The sequence below is a fragment of the Phoxinus phoxinus genome, assembly GCF_949152265.1.
Source record: "Phoxinus phoxinus genome assembly, chromosome: 18".
Lineage (NCBI taxonomy): Eukaryota > Metazoa > Chordata > Actinopteri > Cypriniformes > Leuciscidae > Phoxinus > Phoxinus phoxinus.
Window position 1 is genome coordinate 31,864,520 of NC_136893.1, and position 22,034 is coordinate 31,886,553.

The 22,034-nt window shown below is 45.4% G+C and overlaps 1 protein-coding gene across 1 annotated transcript in view; it reads left to right on the plus strand.

Annotated features, from left to right (window-relative positions):
• LOC306985429 (uncharacterized protein) overlaps positions 1 to 18,978 on the plus strand; it is a 52,556-nt gene extending 33,578 nt beyond the window's left edge. Inside the window, exons 2-4 of the mRNA XM_079587675.1 lie at positions 17,937 to 18,101; positions 18,182 to 18,426; positions 18,868 to 18,978. Coding sequence (XP_079443801.1) covers positions 17,977 to 18,101; positions 18,182 to 18,426; positions 18,868 to 18,890 — 393 coding nt within the window. The 5' untranslated portion in view covers positions 17,937 to 17,976 and the 3' untranslated portion in view covers positions 18,891 to 18,978. The remainder of the gene's footprint in view (positions 1 to 17,936; positions 18,102 to 18,181; positions 18,427 to 18,867) is intronic.
• Positions 18,979 to 22,034: the final 3,056 nt, after the last annotated feature.

The window sequence follows — 22,034 nt, forward strand, 5'->3', positions numbered from 1 at the left end:
CCAAAAGCTGCGAACCTGACACCCCTATCACCATCTCTAACAGAGAAGTGTAGCTGAAGGCCCCCTTTAAATCCAATAACACCCACTGTGACACTAGTTGCCACCCTTTATAACAGACCAACCAAGTTTAGGTTCTTTTAGTGCACTGAGATTTTGTTCTGTTTTGTTTTGTTCTGTTGATTTTGTTTCCTTTCAGTCACCAAGAGACCTGAGGAACTAAATAGTCAACCAGCTAAGCCAGACTACTGCCTGGCGACTCTATTGTGGGCCCTAGCCTATCCGTGCATTGGCCCCTCCTAACTGTCTGAAAGTCAGTTAGCCAAATTTACTATAGACGGCCCCGCCGTACTATAACCTAGTAGCCTGCCTACAAGTGTGCGATTGGTCTTGTCTGTGTGTGTGTTTGTTGTGTTTCTCTCGCCGCAGTGAGTCATAATGTCGCGTACCAGCAGCCCAGCAGCCCATTGGCGGGACCTGGACGTGTGGTTACGAGCCATGACAGCCAGCTCCCTGCCCCAAGCAGCGGACCTGTCGACTCTCACCAGAGAACAGCTGGACAACGACCTGGACCTGCTCGTGACCCACGACCCCACACACCCCTATGGCTCTAAAGAGTGGTCCCGACTCGTCGGAAGCGTGGCCCATAATCTCCTGAGCCAAGCCCAACTTGCAGAGAAGGACAACACCCTTCTTCAGGAGGACAACGGCAAGCTAAAGGAGGAAGCTGCACAGTTGAAACTGCAGCTGGAGGACGCTCGTCGGCAAAAGGACCAAGTGCAAAGTCGTCTGGAGGAGCTACAAGAGGAGCTCAACGAGGAGGACGACACCAGCGCCGATCAGCATCAGGATCTACAGCAACTTCAAGAGGCCATGGAAAACCTGCGCCTAGAGACCAAAGAGCAAGTGGACGCCGAAAAACGCATCTCGGCTGAACTGCATGATGAAGTGCAGCGTGGAGCTACTATTCTGGAAAGAGCAGAGACTGCCCTAAGAGACAGAACCGCAAAATTCAGAGCGTGTGAAAAGCATTTACACACTGCCAAAGCTGAAATTTCCGAACTTTTGAAACAAAGACAGTCCCTCAAAGATGAACTTGACAGTGCCCAGACAGAGCTCGCATACTCATACAAGCTTCAAGGTGAGCCGGGGGGAGACACGCACTACACTCCGTCTCCCCTCCACAGCCACGCCCCACCTCTCAGCCACACACCCAAAGCTGAAGGGGGCGACGTTGGGAACAGTCAGGTCCCCACCCAGACGGGACGGGCTGTTTCCCATAACTCCTACTCCAAGAACCTTGACAAGCTGGCAAGGAACATTCCACAGTTCTCGCCACAGCCAACAGGTGGTAGTGACATTCATTTGTACTTGCAAGATGTGGAGTTTCATCTACAAGCAAGCCAGGCTGGAAACCCCGCAAGCCTACTACAACAGACTCAGACAGTCCTACTTCGGAGCCCTGAATGAGTCTCACATGGAGGAAGATGTGAATTTCAGAACTTTGTTCCTAAGAAACTTGCACCCAACCATTAGCCATCACCTGGGTGTGCTAGCATGCCCTAAGACTATGAACACACAGCAACTCCGTGACTTAGCCCACAAGGCTTATATTAAGCAGAAAACTGCTTCTGAAAAGACTAAAATTCCCACTGTTTATGCTGTCTCTCAGCCCTTTCCAGAACTTCCACTAGAGGGCGCCAAACAGCACACCTACAAGTCTGCCAACAGAGAGTCAAGACCGTTTCAAGCCAGCAGAGGGCAGCGTGGTCGTGGAGGGGGCCACACCAGACAGCGCCAAGAGCGTGTTGATGAATTCTGTGACCGGCCCAGGCCTGCTCACCATCAACAAGGTGAGAACACCTGGGATCAAAGCCGGCGACCCAAGAAACGCCAACCAGCCTCTCCCCGAACCACAAGCCCCGAGAATCGTCCACAGAGTCCCGCTCAACGACGTGGTGGTAAGCTCAAGCCAGAGCCCACCTCCAAAGGTAACAACACCGCTGCAGCCGACTCAGCTGAACTTCTAGACATGCTGAGAGAATTCCTGAAAAAGAATTCTCAGAAGGATGACAAACGGAAGCCGGACTCTGCATGACTACCTCCAAGGCCTGAAACCAACACTGCTAACCTCTTTCCTCCTGTTGACCCAGAACGGCAGAACACAGTTCACCACTCACAGACTTTTGAACCCACTGTTTCCCCACAAAATGACACTTCCAGTGCCAATCAACAGCTGACAGAACCTCAAGAAACTGTTTACTGTCAAAAGACACTTGAACCCACTGTTTCCCCACAAAATGACACTTCCAGTGCCAACCAACAGCTGACAGAACCTCAAGAAACTGTTTACTGTCAAAAGACTCTGACACACACTGTTGTCCCACTCAATGACAGCACATGTGACACCAAACTGACAGCTGACAGCTGTCATGTTCCTGCCAACATACCAGACAGTGCTGTTTTGCTCATCTGCACCCACTACGAGCAACACAAGTCACACCCTCACTGCCTAGCGATCGATACCCACACACCAAAGCTCCTGGGTAATCTGATCGAAAAGGGAGTGGCCCGTAAGCTGTATCTCACCATCACCCTGGAACGAGAGATGCGACTCGAAGCCCTGGTTGACACAGGCTCCGACCTCACGCTGATTTCGGCTCAGCTGTTTGAAAAACTCAAATCTGAAGCCCGAAGACAAAATCGAACTCTCAATTCCCACACCTGTGAGATGAATGTGCAATCGTACAGCCAAAATGACATTCAGCTACGAAACATCGCTCCCATTCACCTGACCATAGGTCCGATGAGTCTGGTACATCCCATATATGTGTCTCCCATGAACAATCACCCACTTCTCATTGGCAAAGATCTGCTGGATCGATTCGAGCCGTTACTGGACTTCAAGCAACTAAAGGTATGGGCTCAAGTGCGTGAACCTCTGCCACTCCAGCCACACCAGTCTGGTGACCCAGACAGTGAGGTCAACGAGGTCACGGAGACTGCCACAGCGACGGACTGTCAGTCCTCAGAGTTCCCGGGAACTTCCCAAACTTCCCAGCACAGCTCAAGTTCAAAACTCTGCACTTTCAAAGCCAACCTCAACTCTGACATCTACTGTCCCAAGGTCAAGTCCAGCCTGCAGTTACAAGATGTCACCACAACAGACATTGTCCTTGCCCTGCATGCTGACAACTCAGCCATCAGCCTGTCACTCTTCAATACCATCATTGAAAGCACACCAGACTTACCATTCGCCAGTAAACGCACACGCTTTCCCCTGAACTCTCAGTCATTATCCATGACAACAGCAAAAGGGATATGCGCCTTGCATCTGAAATGGAACCACCGGTGTCTGACACACTACTTCCTGGTCCTGCCGGACCCATCCCATGATGTTTACATCGGAGCAGACCTGTTGGTGCGCCTAAGGGCTCAAATAGACATTGTGAATGAAGTGATATGGGCCCCATTGACTTTGCAAACACCCAAGCCCATTGTCTATGACAATCTCCTGTCAGGGCAAACCATTCCTGAAGTGTGCACCCTGATTAATGAACAGGAAGCCGCAGTACCCGCTTACACCAAAGGGGTCGCTGTCCGACTTAACTTGCGTTGTGGTCAAACTCTCAACCACACGCTGGGTTACTTCCAGCCATCCCCTGAATGTGTGGAACTCGGACTCACACTTGAAGCAACACCACTCACTGAAGTGTCTTCCCGTGTACTCTACATCCTGTTCAACAACTGCACAGCCACTGACATTTGCATTCCCAGAGCCTTTCGGCTGGGATGGCTAATCAGCCAAGACTTTCATGACTTTGAACTTGTGTTACCTGTCATTGGGCCTATTCCACAGGCACTGCTGACGGAAAGGCATCCACACGACACACTACTCACTGCACCCTTTCAGTTCATCGCCATCACATCTGTCATGTCAATACCAAAAGAACAGGTATGCAGAACCGAGCTCACAGAGGATCAACACCTCTCTGTGTACACAGTCTCCCACCAGCAGGCCACTGAGACTGATGCACCGGCACCTCTTGACACTACTGACAGCTTTGAAACTCAAGTGCAGCAAATTCTACAGAACGCCAACGCGCTCCACAATGACACGGACCGTCAAAACCTCCGACAAGTCCTTTACAAGTTCAAAGACTCCTTTGCACAAGACTCTTTAGACTGTGGGCTCACCACCCTGCACACTGTGCGTATACCCACACCCCCTGAGGCTCCTCCCACCTTTGTCAAGCAGTACAAAATTCCCATCGCCTCACACGAGCCAGTGCAAGAAATCATCGAATCCATGCTGAAAAAGGGTGTTATTCGTCACTGCAACTCTACTTATAGTGCCCCCATCTGGCCCGTTTTGAAACCTAACGGCAAATGGAGACCCACTATAGACAATTAAACAAACAGGTGCCATTGTCCAGATGGCCCATGACCCAGCTTGAACAGGAAATTCCCAGAATCAGAGGAGCTAACATCTTCTCTACCCTTGATGTGGCCTCTGGGTTCTGGACCATTCCGGTGCATCCGGACGACCAACACAAACTGGCATTCACCTTTGGCAACAGACAGTTCACCTTCAACAGGTGCCTGTTTGGCTACGCCAACTCACCTGCTGAGTTCAACATCTTCCTGAACAAAGCCTGCCCAGACGCCAGAGTGAGAGGTAACTTGATTTACGTCGATGACTTGCTTATGAAAAGCACAACACTAGCCGATCACCTGAACGAGATTGACCATGTTTTGAACCAGCTAACCACCGCCGGAGCCAAAATAGCTCTGCACAAAGGTCAGTGGTGTCAAACTAAAGTCAATTACGTCGGTCTACTGATTGGAAAAAACGGCATCGAACCACAATCCAGTCGGATTCAGGCCGTCCAAACCATCAAGCCTCCCACCAACGTCTCGGAGCTGAGAAGCTTCCTGGGGGTATGCAATTATTCCCGGCAGTTCATTGAACATTACTCAGACATTGCCAGACCTCTAACAGCTTTGCTGAAAAAAGACACCCCTTTCATCTGGTCTACAGCTCAAGAACACGCTATGACCGAACTGAAAAGACATTTGTGCTCAGCCCCATGCCTCGCCTACCCCGATCCGCAAAAGGAATTCTTCCTGGAGGCTGGGTTCTCTGCCCAATGTCTAAGTGCTGGCCTTTACCAACGCCATGACCAAGACAAGAAGGTGGTCGCATATGCCAGTAAGACACTTCTTCCCCCAGAATGCAAATTCTCAGACTGTGAAAAAGCTCTGCTCTGCACCGTGTGGGCCATCCAGCGTTTTTCCAACTACATTGGTGCCCAGAAAGTTATCATAGAGACTTGCCACCAGCCTGTTATGTTCCTCAACAGCCAACGCATCCGTGATGGCGTGGTGACCAACTCACGCATCGCCACCTGGTTAATGGCTCTTCAAGGAAGAAATGTTGAGGCTCGCTATGCACAGAAACACAAGTCTGCGCTAGGCGATGGCCTGGCAGCCTGCCAAAACTGCTCTGACAACTCGCCTGCTGCTATGATGGATACACCGGAGCCCACACAGCCCCCACTGACCTGCCACAGGTACTTTGATGAGAATGCGTGTCAAGGCATGACCACAGCTTACGTCGATGGGTGCTCCTACAACCATCAGGGCACCCTGCAAGCAGGTGCAGGAGTTCTGTTTGTCAACAACCAGCCGTGTCCCCCGCAAAGTTTCCAGCTAGGCCCTCAGTCGTCTCAGTACGCCGAAGTGGCCGCCATCCTCATCACTTTGCAAATCGCAGCGGCCCATGACATCAAAGAACTTCTCATTTGCACAGACTCTAATTATACCAGACTCAGTTTTGTGTGCCATCTCCCAACCTGGCAACGAAATGGGTTCAAGACAGCTAACAACAAACCTGTAAAACACCAACACCTGTTTCAAGCATGTGACAACATCACGACCACACACAATGTGACAGTGTACTGGAAGGTGAAAGGTCATTCCAAGCTGCCTGGTAAAGACAAAGACTTTAATGACCGCACTGACGCTTTAGCAAAAGCAGGTGCTCTGCACGGCGACCCATGGTCTCCTCCTGCCACCACACCTCTCCCAGATGTGGCAGTGATAACTCGCAGCCAGCGGCTCACACCTAATCCAGCTCCAGCCTCACAACTGCTGTCGCTAACTCCGCAAGTCTCCAACAATGACATTGCTGACATGCAGGCCTCTGACACGGCCGTAAAGACAATTCTTGACCTCCTCTCTGACCCCGCCAGCCACCCTATCGCTGATTCAGCCCTCAATGCTGACTCTGACCTGAGACACTTGTACAACTCTAGACACATGCTGCGTGTGCGTGACAACATCTTGTGGTTTGCACCCGACGACACCACTACGCCACGGCTCGTGGTCCCGCGTTGCAACCAGGGGGTAATGCTGATGTACGCACACAACAATCCATGTGCGGGCCATCATGGCACCAGAGCCACGTATGACACGTTGAAAACAGTGGCATACTGGCCAGGCATGCAGCAAGATGTGGCAGAGTATGTCAGAGAGTGTCTGGTTTGCTGTCAGTTCCAACCATCAAACCCAAATCACAGGGCCCCACTACAGCGTAGAGGTGTCACGTTCCCGTGGTCAGACCTCCAAATCGACTGGGTAGGCCCCTTACCCAGATCAACAAGGGGGAACAAGTATTTTCTCACTGTCATATGCCAGTTCACCAAGTGGGTAGAGTGTCTTCCCGCACCGAACGACACAGCCCAAACCACGGCATTCCTCCTCATGAACCACATCTTCTCACGGTTCGGGTTGCCACTGAGAGTCAACTCTGACAGGGGTACCCACTTCACTGCTGAGATCATGCAAAAGATCTGGAGATGCCTGGGGGTACAAGCCAAACTGCATATTTCTCGACATCCAATCGCATCAGGCCAGGTTGAGAATTCCAACAAGACGGTGGTCAGCATGTTGAAAAAGTATGTGTCCACTAACCAAAAAGATTGGGACATTAAAATTCCCCTTGTTTTAATGGCCATTCGGGCAACCCCACAAGAATCAACACGGGTGTCCCCGTTTGAACTCATGACTGGAAGGCTAATGACCCTGCCATTACATCTGCTGTACCAGCCGGGGGACTCCAACCTCGTCACAGCCTACACCACCTCCCAATACCTGGAAGGTTTGCACGAACATTTGAAAAAGACTTTTGCTTTTGCCCAACAACATCTGCAACACAGTGCTGAGGGCCAGAAAGCTTATTATGACAGGAAGGCATCACACCAGGAACTCGAGGTGGGCGACAAGGTCCTGTATTACAACTTCGCTCTTCCAACTCAAAGACTGTCAAAAAAGTTCTTGCCACGCTGGACAGGACCCCATGAAATTGTGAACAAACTTTCCCCTGTTGCTTACCAGATCAAGCTGAATCGGGGACAGAAAGAACCTGTTCTCAAATGGGTCCACCGCAATCAGATCAAAAGATATGCGGCCACTAGCAGAATCAGACAGGGAGGGGCCAATGCGAACTGAAACAGCTGCCACCTGCGAAGAAATGAAAAACTGTCCCTCCATCCTGGGACAGCCCCGCTGACATCTGCCTTCTCTCTCTCTCCCCCCTTTCCTCCACACCTCTCCTACTCTCTCTGCCTGTAACAGAAATGCTGCTGCTGCTGATCGCAATCCTGTGGGTCCAGTCAACCGAAGGCCAGCCGCCTTCCGACGTCATCTCTCCAGGACCGGCTTCTGGAATCGTGTTGAGGGAACAACCTGGGCTTCTGATCACCAACTGCCGTACCCACACCCAGAAGGTGTACGTGCGACTCGACCCCCGAAACGTCTACCGTGCACATTCCCCCAGCGGAGTGAGCCAATACAGTTTCGCCGGGGCCCGATGGACCGAGACTGCCCTCCACCACGCCGAAGCCGACATCGAACACATGCTAAGCCAGCTCGAGAAGATGACTGTCACCCAAGCAGAGCTAAGTGGCCACGGCCGCCGTTCCAAACGGTTCCTCGGAGCGCTGCTCGGAGCCGCTGCTGCGGTTGGGACACTGTTCAACATCGGAATGTCAAGTGTCAACACCGTCAACATCGCCACTGTGAAACGCCAGGTGGCCGAGATCCGGACGGAACTCCCACAGTTGAAAGAACAGCTCACCATCCAAAGCGCATCCTTACAGACCATAGGGAAGACCCTGAGAGGAACAGTGACCATCCTTAACACCCACAGCGTCCTGCTGAACCAGACGGTGAACTCCATGAAGCAGCTGTTCACTGTTTTTCAAAATGACTTTTCCCAAACGCAGCTAGTCACAGCACTCATGAATGACATGCTCCGGGAAGTAAGCTCCTCCATAGACAATTTGGCCATGGGTAGGATTCCACCATACCTGGTACCCTTAAGCCTTGTTCAAACCGTGTTGGCATCCGCCATCACCACACCTGCAGATCCCTTACAAGTCCACCTTGCCTACTCTCTGGGTAGTGCCATTCCACTCTACATCGACCCAGCACAACGAGAGATGGGTTTCTTACTGAACCTGCCGATCATCGAGTCAAGCCGGATTTACAGACTCAAAGACATTGTAAATGTGGGCTTTTGGCAGAGCAACACCCGGTTCCGGGTGCAGACTCCCGAGGTGGTGGCGTAGGACATCCACTACCTCTGCCCTAGCAAACCTTTCCTTCGAGACAACACTGATGGAATCTGTGGTCTTCAACAGTTGGCAGGAGATACCCGCTGCCCAGCCGATGCCATGCATCGTAGCCAGGTCACCGAGACGCAAGCCGAAATCGTCGGTGACCGCTGGCTCGTCAACACGCCAGCTCGGACTGCAACCTTGACCTACGATCAACATGACACTGCCACACGGGTTGTCCTGCTAAACCAGAGCATGTGGATCCAAGTCCCTCGAGGAGCCATCCTCCACCTCGATGATCTGGCCTTATACCATCTCCCAAGTGAAGAATACCAGTCGGAACTTGAACTCCCATCCTTCTTCAAGGACCAAAACTTCACCCTCGATCCCGCACTGGAACAGTGGATTGAACAGAAGGGGGGACAACTTATTGACATTGCTCCATTGGACTCCGCCCTTCAAGCTTTGTCCCAAATGCCCATCCTGGACACTTCACCTGTCGTTCAAACCTGGACCGCGGCTGACACCGCAATCTGCCTCTCTGCCGTCATAGGCCAAACCATCTCCATGATCGTGGCCTTTATTCTGTACAGACGCCTCAACCAGATGCAAAGCACCACTGCTCGACTCTGCCAAGCGGTGGCCGTAAGGTTCCGTCGCACTCCTCAGAAAGACGACAACCCGGCAGAGACTGCCTCCAACCTCATCGAGCTGATTACTCAGCCGTAAACGCCACCTGCCTCAGTCAACCTCAAAACTTTCCACCTGACATCTGACCATTGTGATAATCGTTGTTCGACAAAAGTCCATCTGATGAACATTCCCGAACAAAAGGGGGACTGTAGCACCATCGCCAGATGTTGATAGATAAAGCATACATGTTCTATTTTGTTGACTTATTGCAGGACTAAAAGGTTTCTTGACAGTTTGCTAAACTCAGACAAACACAGACTGTGTGATTTAATGCATTCCAAATTGTCTTCTCACCTTTTGCCAGAGACGTTAAATGCGTGCTGAAAGCTTTTAGCTGATTCTGTGCTTAGATAAAGTAAAGTATCCTGGGGTTTTAATTTAATTTATCGTGGGGTGAAGACGTACACCCCGCGTCTGTTTTTTTTCACAGGGACGCCCCGCAGGGAAAATTCCTTTCATGTATTGTTATAAGCCGCACACACAAACATGTTTTACACCCAGGAGGTCAAACAGGTCACACACGTATCTCGCACGTCCCACACACACACACGCTGGGGGCGAATCAGACACATACACGCACAGAATTCTAAAAGTGAGAATAACGTTGTTTTGTGAGAATGCAACATTCTGTTTGAAACGGCGATTAACAAGCATGCAGAATTTAAAGAAGAACGCACGTTTACTGGATTAAAAACGGCCAATAGATGCGCGTAATACTCATAAATCATTATAGTTCGCTTTAACATTATCTACAGATAGCAAATTTGGTATCGTTGCGAACCATAAAATTAGACGAATTCGAATCTGTTTTGAGAAACAACCTATTATGCATTACTAAACATTTATTGAAGTGTAGAATAATGTCAGAATAAAACTCCGGCCCCTCCCCACGCGCGGAATGGGTATACCATCACAGACAAAGAAATCTTGGCGCCAACAGGGTCCCACTCGTGATTGGCTCCCAGACTCAGAATGGGCGTGCTCCGGTTTCATTCATATTTCGAGACGCAAGCCAAGAAGTTGGTTCCTCATCGTTCCAGTCTCTTCGTCTTCCGCTCTTCAATTCTAGTTTACCACTCTAGTCTCTGATTCTAGTCTAAAACGGCTAGTCTCTCTAACTCTTAGGGTGTATTCACACCAGGAAAGTCCGATAGTTCACTTGCTTTGGTCCGGACCAAATAATTTGTTTTGTTTTTTTTGTTTGGTACGGTTCGCTTTCACACTGCTCTTTTTGCAAGTGAACCAAAATGTGTAAACAAAACCACACGTGTGCTAAGGTCGTCCATTCATTGGACAAGGATTCTCAAGTAGAGAAATATAGCCTATATATAGTATTTTTTTTTAAATGAACTAAGTTCACGTTCATTTGTTAAATTATTTTAACAAAGATGTAGGCTATTATTAATAATAATGTTATTTCAACACAATATCTCGTTATTTCGAAATAATATGTGTGCGTGCATCTGTAAATCCGGTGACGCGTGTATTGATTTTTATTAATAAACAAGTGTTTTCTCTAAAAGTGTCAACTCGGCTGCAAAGATGAAGTTGACGATCGCCATCTCCGTGTGAACGCGCTTATAGAGAGAAATGCACATAAATAAGCCTAATAATGGATTAGCTATGCCTACATAATCAGAGAGTAGCCTTTTTCTTTTTTCGTTTTGAATTATTTCGTTTAAAGTCATTTCAAGCTTTGTGTATTTGGTGTATTTGTCATGTCTGTGTGAGGCATACACTGAGTTTCGTTAAGTTAGGATGTGCTCTAGTTCACGTGCAATAGCGCGCGGGCGCCTCCGTTATATTTGTTTCGTCGGCCTATTCATTAAATACAGGCAATTGGTTGATGAAAAATTTATTAAAATTAAGATAGCCTACAATTTATACAAAACGAAATTCACTTTAAAGAAAGGCTTTCTATAACAACTTCAACGGTCAAAATCATGTCTGACCCGCTCCATATGTCTCATATTGCGCATCCTATCTCGGTCGTGCTGTTCACTTTTCATAAATCAACATAAATGGAAAAAAACAACAACATTATAATATTTTAACAAATATGAAACGCGCTTTTTTTAATGGCTATAGTATAGTAGGCCTACATATCCTACTCTCTATTTGTACAAATTTCTGCTCATTAATTTAACTCTGAAGTTTGCACACACAAGTTAAAAGGCATTTGTTCAAATCAAGTTCACGGATAATTGTGCGTGCATTTATTAGCCTAATCATTATGATACTAAAATCCTAACAAATAGGCTATGCTATGTACAAAAAATCAGATGAGTTCTCTCGAAAAATCTCTCGTTCACGTTCATTGTATGAAAAGTGATTCGTTCAGTTCAGCGTTCGGCGAAAATATGAACGCGTTCAGTGAACGTCGTTCATTGAACGCGTTCATGCACAACACTGCCAATGATGCACACACGACGCGCAGAAAGACGCGCAACAGTATCGTGTGGCCAGACAGCGCGCCGGAATGGAATTCTCTTTCGCACTTGAACGAACAATATTGGGTCGATATTGATATTGGGCCGATATTGGGTCGGTTCATGTTCACATCGTAAACGAACCGTACCAGAGTTCGTTTGGAACCGTACCGAGACCACCTCTTCAGCTGGGTCTCGGTTCGATTGTTTGGTCCGCACCCGAGTTCGATTGCTGTATTCACACCTGCGCAAAAGGTCCGCACCAAGGGGGGAAACGAACTAGAGTTCGATTCAATCGAACCAAACAAGGCAGGTGTGAATACACCTTTAGCTTTAACTCAACTTCAAGAGAGCCTTGCTCTCCGTTTACTTTCCGTTTCTAAGACTAAGTCTTTATTTTTATACAAGTTTAAAGCTACTTCCTTGATCCAGCGTTTTAACGAACGAAAGCTTAGCGCCTCCACCCTGCGTCAAACCAACCACGCGACGCACGCAACCCGGAAGCCCGCGAGGTTCCAAAAGAAACAACACGAGCACCAGACGACTCTTCAGCGACAAATACCGTAGGCTTATTCTGATCTGATCTTTGAAACAAAGCTAGTTTAAGGTTGTCTGAACCTCCTCTGGTCTCTTGATTATTGAAAGTATTCCTTAAACTGTGTTCTCTCTCTCTCTCTCTCTCTCTCTCTCTCTCTCTCTCTCTCTCTCTCTCTCTCTCTCTCTCATACCTCACTCTCTCTCTCTCTCTCTCTCCATCTCTTGGGGAATATCGTGTTATTATATATATGCTACGTAATCGTTTTATAATCATTTGTTTTGTTTATGCATATTGTTATACTCTTGATCGTGTAACCTACGTACGGTTAAAGTGTCTTTTATTAAACTTCATTTTAATCTTCGTCTGAATTTGTGTTGTATGAATCCATAATCTGAAATCCCTGAAAATCAGATCTTCTATGCTACCTTTTAAAAACGCTCTACCACACTTTTAAACATTGCATAGTTTAAATATTCCCGATCTGATAATCTTGAAGGGTAAATTACCTCCATTAATGGCCATATGGACGTATTTTGCTTGACAAGAACTAAACGGATCGAAGTGTTGATGTAAATATTGTATGTATACGCATTAGTGGTTAAAGTGGTATTTCCAAGTACGACTGATTAAAATCATTCCCCTTCCCTGTATGAATTAGTATCACGAGTAAATCGGATACATATTCATATAGGTTCAAGGCGGTACAAGCCCATATTTAGAACCATTTTAGAGCGTATGCAAATAATATTCATCAAAACCATGATTATTTAATTTCCCATTTGAGTGCTAATTTCCCCAATTTATACTCAAAGTCAGTATTGCTACATTAATGGTGTTATGAGGATTTACCAAGAACATTCTGAATACCGACTTGTGCTTGCTGGCAGTGTGTATTGTTTCTCTCGCTGTGAGTCTCAGAAATCGAGGAAGGAACCAGGCTTTATGGGATCACTCTTGAAACCTGATACCCCCTTGTGAAAAGCTATCTGTGGATCGTCTGACCCTGCAAAGATGGAGTGAAGGCCTATTGTTTACTGTGAAGTGGTGTGGCATTGCAGTGTTTGAAAGTGTGAAGTGAGCACGTGTGAAGAGTTATAGTATTGATGCACGCACGAGTGTGGGAGACTTAACCATTACCATCCCTCTGCAATCTTTGTTCGAGAAGGTCTACCCAGTAGGTCATCAAGAATTGAATCTGATCTGCCGATTGTAAAGCTGTGTCCAGGTTCCTAGCCGTCTGTTGCTGCACTGGAGAAAGGAGAAGCTCGGCCTTGTGTGCTGGTGGGAAGAACCGTACTCGAATTCATGGGATATAACTTCCTGATTATTGTTCCAAGAACAGAAAAAGCCCAGTCATTCCACCCAGTCCGATGATTCTCTTCCTGCAGACTGCCGTATCCTCACAGCCTGCCCTGTGAAAGGAGAAAGCCGGTTAGTAACGGTTGGATTTCATACTCACGATCGTGTTCTGTGTACACAGGAAGTTGCTGGATGCGGTGGCGAGTCCCTCGTCGAATGTTGGGTCTACTTCTGCCCTGCAAGAGGAATACCCCAAACCAGCCACCATTCTATGAACTGAGAGACCCTGTGAATCACTATTTTGAGGAGGAGTCGGCCGACTGCTGTGTCCGATCTGTTACTGGCTTGTGAACTGGGAGATCCTGTGAACCATTATTCTGAGAAGTCTGCTGACTGCTGTGCTCGACCTGCTGCTGGTCTGTGAACCGAGAGACCCTGTGAATCACTATTCTGAAGAGTCTGCTGACTGCTGTGTCCGACCCGCTGCTGGTCTGTACACTGGAAGATCCTGTGAACCATTATTCTGAGAAGTCTGCTGACTGCTGTGCTCGACCTGCTGCTGGTCTGTGAACCGAGAGGTCTTGTGAATCACTATTCTGAAGAGGAGTCTGCTGACTGCTGTGTTCGACCCGCTGCTGGTCTGTACACTGGAAGATCCTGTGAACCATTATTCTGAAGAGGAGTCTGCTGACTGCTGTGCTCGACCCGCTGCTGGTCTGTGAACTCGAAGATCCTGTGAACCATTATTCTGAAGAGGAGTCTGCTGACTGCTGTGCTCGACCCGCTGCTGGTCTATGAACCGAGAGGTCTTGTGAATCACTATTCTGAAGAGGAGTCTGCTGACTGCTGTGCTCGACCCGCTGCTGGTCTGTGAACTCGAAGATCCTGTGAACCATTATTCTGAAGAGGAGTCTGCTGACTGCTGTGCTCGACCCGCTGCTGGTCTATGAACCGAGAGGTCTTGTGAATCACTATTCTGAAGAGGAGTCTGCTGACTGCTGTGCTCGACCCGCTGCTGGTCTGTGAACTGGGAGATCCTGCGACCCATTATTCTGAAGAGGAGTCTGCTGACTGCTGTGCGTGACCCGCTGCTGGTCTGTGAACTGAGAGACCCTGTGAATCACTATTCTGAAGAGGAGTCTGCTGACTGCTGTGCGTGACCCGCTGCTGGTCTATGAACCGAGAGATCCTGTGAACCATTATTCCGAGGAGAAGTCTCCTCACAGCCCTGTGAAAGGAGAAAGCCGGTTAGTAACGGTTGGATTTCATACTCACGGTCCTGTTCTGTGTACACAGGAAGTTGCTGGATGCTGTGGCGAGTCCCTCGTCGAATGTTGGGTCTACTTCTGCCCTGCAAGAGGAATACCCCGATCCAGCCACCGTTCTATGAACTGAGAGACCCTGTGAATCACTATTTGAAGAGGAGTCGGCCGACTGCTGTGCTCGACCCGCTACTGGTCTATGAACTGAGAGTCCCTGTGAATCACTATTCTGAGGAGAACTCTGCTGACTGCTGTGCTCGACCCGCTGCTGGTCTGTGAACCGAGAGTCCCTGTGAACCACTATTCTGAAGAGGAGTCTGCTAACTGCTGTGTTCGACCCGCTGCTGATCCGTGAACCGAGAGATCCTGTGAACCATTATTCTGAAGAGGAGTCTGCTAACTGCTGTGTTCGACCCGCTGCTGATCCGTGAACCGAGAGATCCTGTGAACCATTATTCTGAGGAGAAGTCTGTTGACTGCCGTGTTTGACCCGCTGCTGGTCTGTGAACCGAGAGATCCTGTGAACCATTATTCTGAGGAGAAGTCTGCTGACGGCTGTGTCCGACTTGCTGCTTTTCGAGGAACTGAGAAGCCCTGGATCAAAGGAGAGCGTTTGCTAGCCACCGTAACTCACCTGCTGCTTACCTCTCATTGTTGTCTGCCTCAGGTCCCCTTGATCCCTCGCTGGCTAGAGTCCCCTCGTCTGAGGCCCACGTGGGACGCCCTGGAGTGGAGCAGAAACTGGAGTCATTCCGATGTTGTTTTAAGGGTTTTTAACTAATTAATAAAGAAGAGATTTTATATCACTTGTTGTCCTGCCTGATTGGGTTCTTTGGTGTCGGCTCCTCCGGAGTGTGGTTATTGACCCTCGGCCTTGGGAAACGGCTACATGAGTATGTCTGTCAGGATACGAGGCACACAGAGATCGAGGTGATGGATTATAGCACAACTTTATTGAGAATTGAAACAATAAGTGCATGGGATTCAGGGCAATGACCCGATGTGGGAGAGAACACAGGAATTTCGGGATCCACACCAGGTAAGTTTTCACTCTTCCGGTCGAGAACTGAAAGTAGTCTTCAGAAGGTTTTAACACAGGTAATCAGAGCCCAAAACTGGTGAGTATTCCCTTTTCGGGTCTGCGGGAATGTAATGTCTTTCCCAGAAGAGGGGGTTAAGGAGAACACAAGATGCGGGATCCACAACAGGTTAGTAAACACTTTTTAGATTATGTAAATCTTGAAATCCAAACCCGGAGTATTAACTCAGATCCTTTATCTTACAGGATTTGGTGAGGATTCGGCGGGTGGAACAGAGAGTTCAATGGGACTTGGGTGATTGCTGGCAGTCAGCCCATCGATGGATAACAGCAGTCTTCCTAAAGGTGATAGAGTCAGAGGTTAGTGATAAACAGGTGAGTACTTTTCAGTGAGCTGGGTTTCCAAGGTTTCTCTCAGAGTCAGAATCAGAGGAATATGGTCAGTTCCTGTTGGAGGCTTGACGTTAGACTGCAGTGAGTGTGAGTGTTTTATGGAGCTGGTTAATGAGGTTATTGATTATGAGCAGGTGTGAGTGATTAGAATTCTGGGGAGATTGAACGTTGTGTAGGTAGTGATGCAGAGTCTGCTGATTGGTTTCTGACAATGTCATTGTTGAACAGTATATTAAGCTTATAAAAGGTGATGCTCGGATGGACAGTCCTGGATTCTGTGCACAGTATTGCACATATTCAAAAATGGAAAATGAAACTAAACCTATCATCAGTATGGTCAACATCGACAAGAGGGAGACACAGAGGAACTCTGTTGTAATGGAGAAAGAGGGCTTTCAACAGACCTTCGAGGCACTCCGTCAAAAAATAAACTTGACTGAAATTTGTACCGATGCTCATTCCCAAATATCAGCTCTCTTCAGTAATTATCTTTACTATACTCTTTATGGTTTTTGTAAAGCACTCAAAATTTCTGCACTCACTACAGACAAAATGCATCACTCTGATTATGACATGATATTGTTTTGGGTTATTTTGGGTAAGTATGCATTCAATTCCTAGCTTTTGTCCTCCAGACAAAGGGAAATACAGAGACAGCGGAGTCCACCACACTCTGGACGTCTGGCATGGGTCCAAAAAACTTCAGCAAAAAAATTCATGCAGTAAGTATAATAAATCCCCATCATTAATCACATTTCATCTGATCACAATAAAAACTTACATAACAGCACCCTTCCATACCTATTTATTTATTCTTTAAATATATTATTGTATTTTTAATCCTGTTGACATAATCAGTTTACCTAACACAAACGAATAATTGTTTATGCATCCAGGCAGGACAGCAAAAGGGGTGTGCCATTCTCCAGACATCTGCAACCACTTCTGGTACTGCTGTAAGACGGCAGATACCTATGAAGAGTTTATTGTGAGTATTTTCTTTTTTGATATATTTTTTCAGTTTCAATATTTAGAAACCGAAGAAATTGAAGCATCTCTTTACATAAACTAAACTAACTTATGTAATCACCCGTTTTGGTTTATAGGTTTTAAAAATGAAATAACTGATATACTGGGTATTTATTGTACAAATGTTGACATATTATGTGTATTTATTATTACTTTTGGCATTCAATTACATATATAGTGCTTTAGTCCATCACTTTTTAAATCTAAAATGTTATTTTTTTTATGCTGTTTGTGTAAAATCTTGTTGTGACTTGTTTATGCAATTAGCATTTGCAATCAGGTTGTAAATGTTTTACCACAGGACATGTGGGTGGGAATCACAGGAGAACACACGTGGGCTCTTGGTGAGTGTAAACATGGCCCCTTGCTGGACAACAGAGATAAATAATTGATTGATTGAGAGTGGTTCAGTGGCATATGAGAGGCTGGCTGGAATTATTCTCGATGAACGCTGGCTGAAGGTCGTCCCCAAGTATCTGAATTTCAGGTACATAAGCTACTTTATATAGTTCTATATTGTAAATGGTCAAATCAACTATGTGAAAGACATTTTACTGTAATTGGCGTTGATATTACATGAACAACATTATTATAAAGAAAATATCTTGTATGTATTTTTGTCTAATGTGCACTCAGGTCAACTGCAGATTTGGAGTCGTTTCACAACCACATACTGATGTATGCCAGCAAGCGCTTCAGCTTTTCCCCACCAGTTTATGCTGCTCGTAGCATGCTGGCTGGCCTAGACTACAACCATCATCTCCATAGACCAGCCAGGAGAAAAGCTGATGGCACAATTCAGTAAGTTTTGAATTCTTTTTAAAAATGAATATTAAATTGTAAACTTTTCACTAAGCTGATACACCTCTCTATATTGTCAGGTATGGCAAGGTGTACAACAAAAAGTCCAGGAAGTGGAGGTTGTACTCATTAAAGGTGGAGAAGGACTACAGCTACATCTCTGACCTACAGCGTGCCATCCTCCTTCGACGGATATCAGCTAATAAGGGGATGCCTAGAAGCAGAACCAGGAGACCTGATGATCCCCGTCAACATGGTGTACTGTCTGGTGCACCTGCTCCATCAACACAGGAGCTATTGCAAATTCAAATCAGCAGAGGGTTAGGTGAGTTCTTTAAATACTGGTACCTCTAGTAGTACCAGCTATTTTATGAGCTATATGGATTTATTGAAAAAAAAATCAAATCTGATTTTAAATTTCAACAATACATATAACACAATTTTAACATAAATCATGTAACATATCAAACTCAGAAACTGTTATTATAATCTTAAGTGGTTATATAAAAGTCATGATACAATCCAAATATCACGTGGGTGACTTTCATCCAAGACAAATGTAGCAGTAAATATGATTTCGGCGAACTAAGTAAAAAAAAAATTGTGTAAAATAACGATAATTTCTGGCCAAGATAACACACAATCAAATAAAACTCTTCTCCCATAATAGATTAGATATATAACGTTATAATATTTAACAGTAATGTGTTTGATTTTGAAATGTGGTAATCATTTCAGAGAGATAATTATTATATTCTTTGTATAGGTCAATCGCTGCCGAAACAATGAATAATCTCCACAGGACCATAGCTGATGTGCTGCTACGTCCCAAGTCTGACCCGTCTACCAGTCAAGATACCTCTGGAAACACAATGTCTTTATTCATTTATATTGTTATTTTTGATTGTGCTAATGTTTTTTATATTTGTGATATAGTTTCTAGGTTTAGTAATACAGAAATAAAAAAGTGACATTCTACATTTGGTTGTCGTTATTGCAGAAATAATACATAAATGTAGTTTTGTAATCAAATGTGGTTTCTATTGCAAGTGTAAAAAATTAATTGATCATTTTCAGTAATTTTTTTTATTTAAAAATAAAATAAAATAGTGTACCAAAAAAAACAAAAACAATATTTTAATATTGTAGAATGTAAAACACAGAAACTATGTACATGTATTCATCCACACAATAGATGGACAGTTTTCTAAAGCACTCTTAGACTCTACTAGGAATAAAACCTCTGTACTGTTGCAGTGGATCAGGATAACGATCGCGTATCTTCCAGACGCAGCAACTTGGTATCACGACTCTGTGACCCTGTCCCAATGCTCCATACTGCCACACTACAAATTGCCTGTATGCTGCATGACGGAACTGCCTATTAATGTCCTGGTTCTGGATTATCAGTCAATGCACGAATGTCATACCAGATACGTCGAGATATATCCAGCTGCAGACCCGCAGCACCACCAGTTTCAGAACCCCAGCGCCAGAACCCCAGCGCCAGAACCGGAAGTGAGGGGCGGAGTTATTTACAATGAGACAAGCATGTAAACGATGACAGAATTTTCACTAATTTGAAGAATGTTAACCCTTTCACACGTAAGTTTAAAATATTCGAATTGACCCCCCCAGCGTGAGTTTTTCAAGGCGACCGTTATTTCGAATCTGTCACTTTATGGTTTCCATGGTGACGCGTCACTGCTTGTCACGTGACACAGCGCAACCACAACACAGCGCTGAATGAATGATGAGCTGCTTTTTCCTTTTTTATTCTAAATATTCATTACTTTAACTTACATATTTGTTGAGTCTCTTTTCTGTCTCTGCTTACTGAAAAAGGTGTATACATTGTATAAGCTACCATTGACTAAACATTGGGGATTAGTCTACAATAAGTTAACTACAAATTAATTTAATATATATTCCTTCTGGAGATTCCCGAATGTTTTATTCAAATATTTGACTTGCTGTATCCACATTATAATATAGGATCTACAGATGTACACTACTCTGCATTGTGAAAAGCCAGTGTCAAGGTCCAGCACACTTCTGAATGATTGGTGACAGTTTTCATAATTACTTTAACAATGGTAGGCTATGTGTCACTTTACAATAGTTTGTGGGATTTTCTCTCATGCTAGTTTACAATTATTTGAAATACCTGATTGGTAAGTGTCAATTTGTGGTGCACAAACAACATACTCCTGCTTGTAAGTAGTACCACTTTAATAAGAACATTTTACTAAAATAGCTAAATAGTTTCTATATTCTTGTATAGTTACAAATGACAGCTTAACTGTCCTATATACAAATATAAATAAATGTGTTATCATAACAACTGTATTTACAATATGTAGGTAAATACATTGTAAAAATTATTATAAAAAAAGAACCATAGTAAATATAAATGCATACAACGGACCACGATATTAAAAATATGGTGAAGCCCAATGTTTCTGTGCCTTAATGTATCATTATAACATACGTATAAAGTATGACGTTTCGTGTGTAATAAAAGTATACCGTTCGTGTCTAAGCAAATTACGCTCCAAAACGCGTTACTCTGTTTAGAACGTAAGCTCCGCCCCTTGCTTCCGGTTCTGGCGCTGGGGTTCTGAAACTGGTGGTGCTGTGGGTCTGCAGCTGGATACTATAGGATACGTCTGGCAAGGCACAGAAAACCCTCTTCCAAAATGTAGGCTTCCATGTGTGGCAGTATGGAAATACAATAATCGGGATGTTGTCCACAGCACTTTTGTTCTACAAATGTGGCCATTCCTCTGCCCCGCTGGAGACACACCAAGGGGGTTGCCCTGACACAAGAGGGCCTGGTGGAGGAGCATTTTCTGACATCCTTTCCAGAACATCAAACACAAGACTTGGGTCACGCGTCAGGCAGAGCCCCAGGACTTGATGTGCTTGTTCCAGGCTCAGTCCTCGAATTCTGGCCTGCAATGGAATATATAATCACAAAATATATCTAAAAATGTAAATATTGGTGTAATTACACAGAACATTTGTCAACATGATTCAATTTTTTATTTTATTTTTATATAGCTTTATTGTGCACATCAGTGGTGTAGTCTACGTGATACGTGTATACCCGCTAGGAAATGCCAAGTATTTCCGTATACCCACTAAAAAAGCGTGAGGATACGTAACAACTTCGTTTTGTGACAGAACTTTCACACTTTCATTCATAAATTCACCGCGTCTGTGTTTGCAATGGACACAGATCAAATCGCGGAATCCACTCACAACTGTATAAAGCAGAACGTCACGGAATTTGGTCATTTTTTTGAATGAATAAATCAAAAGTAGGGCTGTACAATGAATCAAATCGCGACTAGTGTCTGTGAATATTAAAAACTCAAAGAGACTGCAGTTGTTCAACGCGTCTCTGGGAATGAGCGCTCAATGTGTGCTCACTGCTCTACTACACACACACTGAAGCGCGCGTGACTTCGCGCTCGTGGTGTTTTCAGCGCTTCACTGTAGCTATGAGGACATGATGATGTAGGCTACACATGTGAACTTCATCACAGAGCTGCTATGAGAGTCACTTCATGACAATTTCACCATTTCATTTGATAAAACTCGTCATTCATTCGTAGCCTATCATACACACACAGAAACTGTAATGTCTTTATGACAACCTGTCAAAATAAAAGTTCGGTATAAACTCAAAGAAATTATGAAAGAAATTGCACAGTAAAATGTTCTGTAAAATAATAATAATAATTAAATCTATTACAACTTATTTTAAAAAGGAATATCACACAGATTTTCATACATGTTTTAATTTAAACAGTAAACTTGCCAAAACAATAACACCATTTTCTTTCAAAAGCACCATTTCTAAAAGTAAATTTGTATTTGTGCCTATAATGTTTTTATTTTATTATTAGTATTGTCAGCTGATAAAAC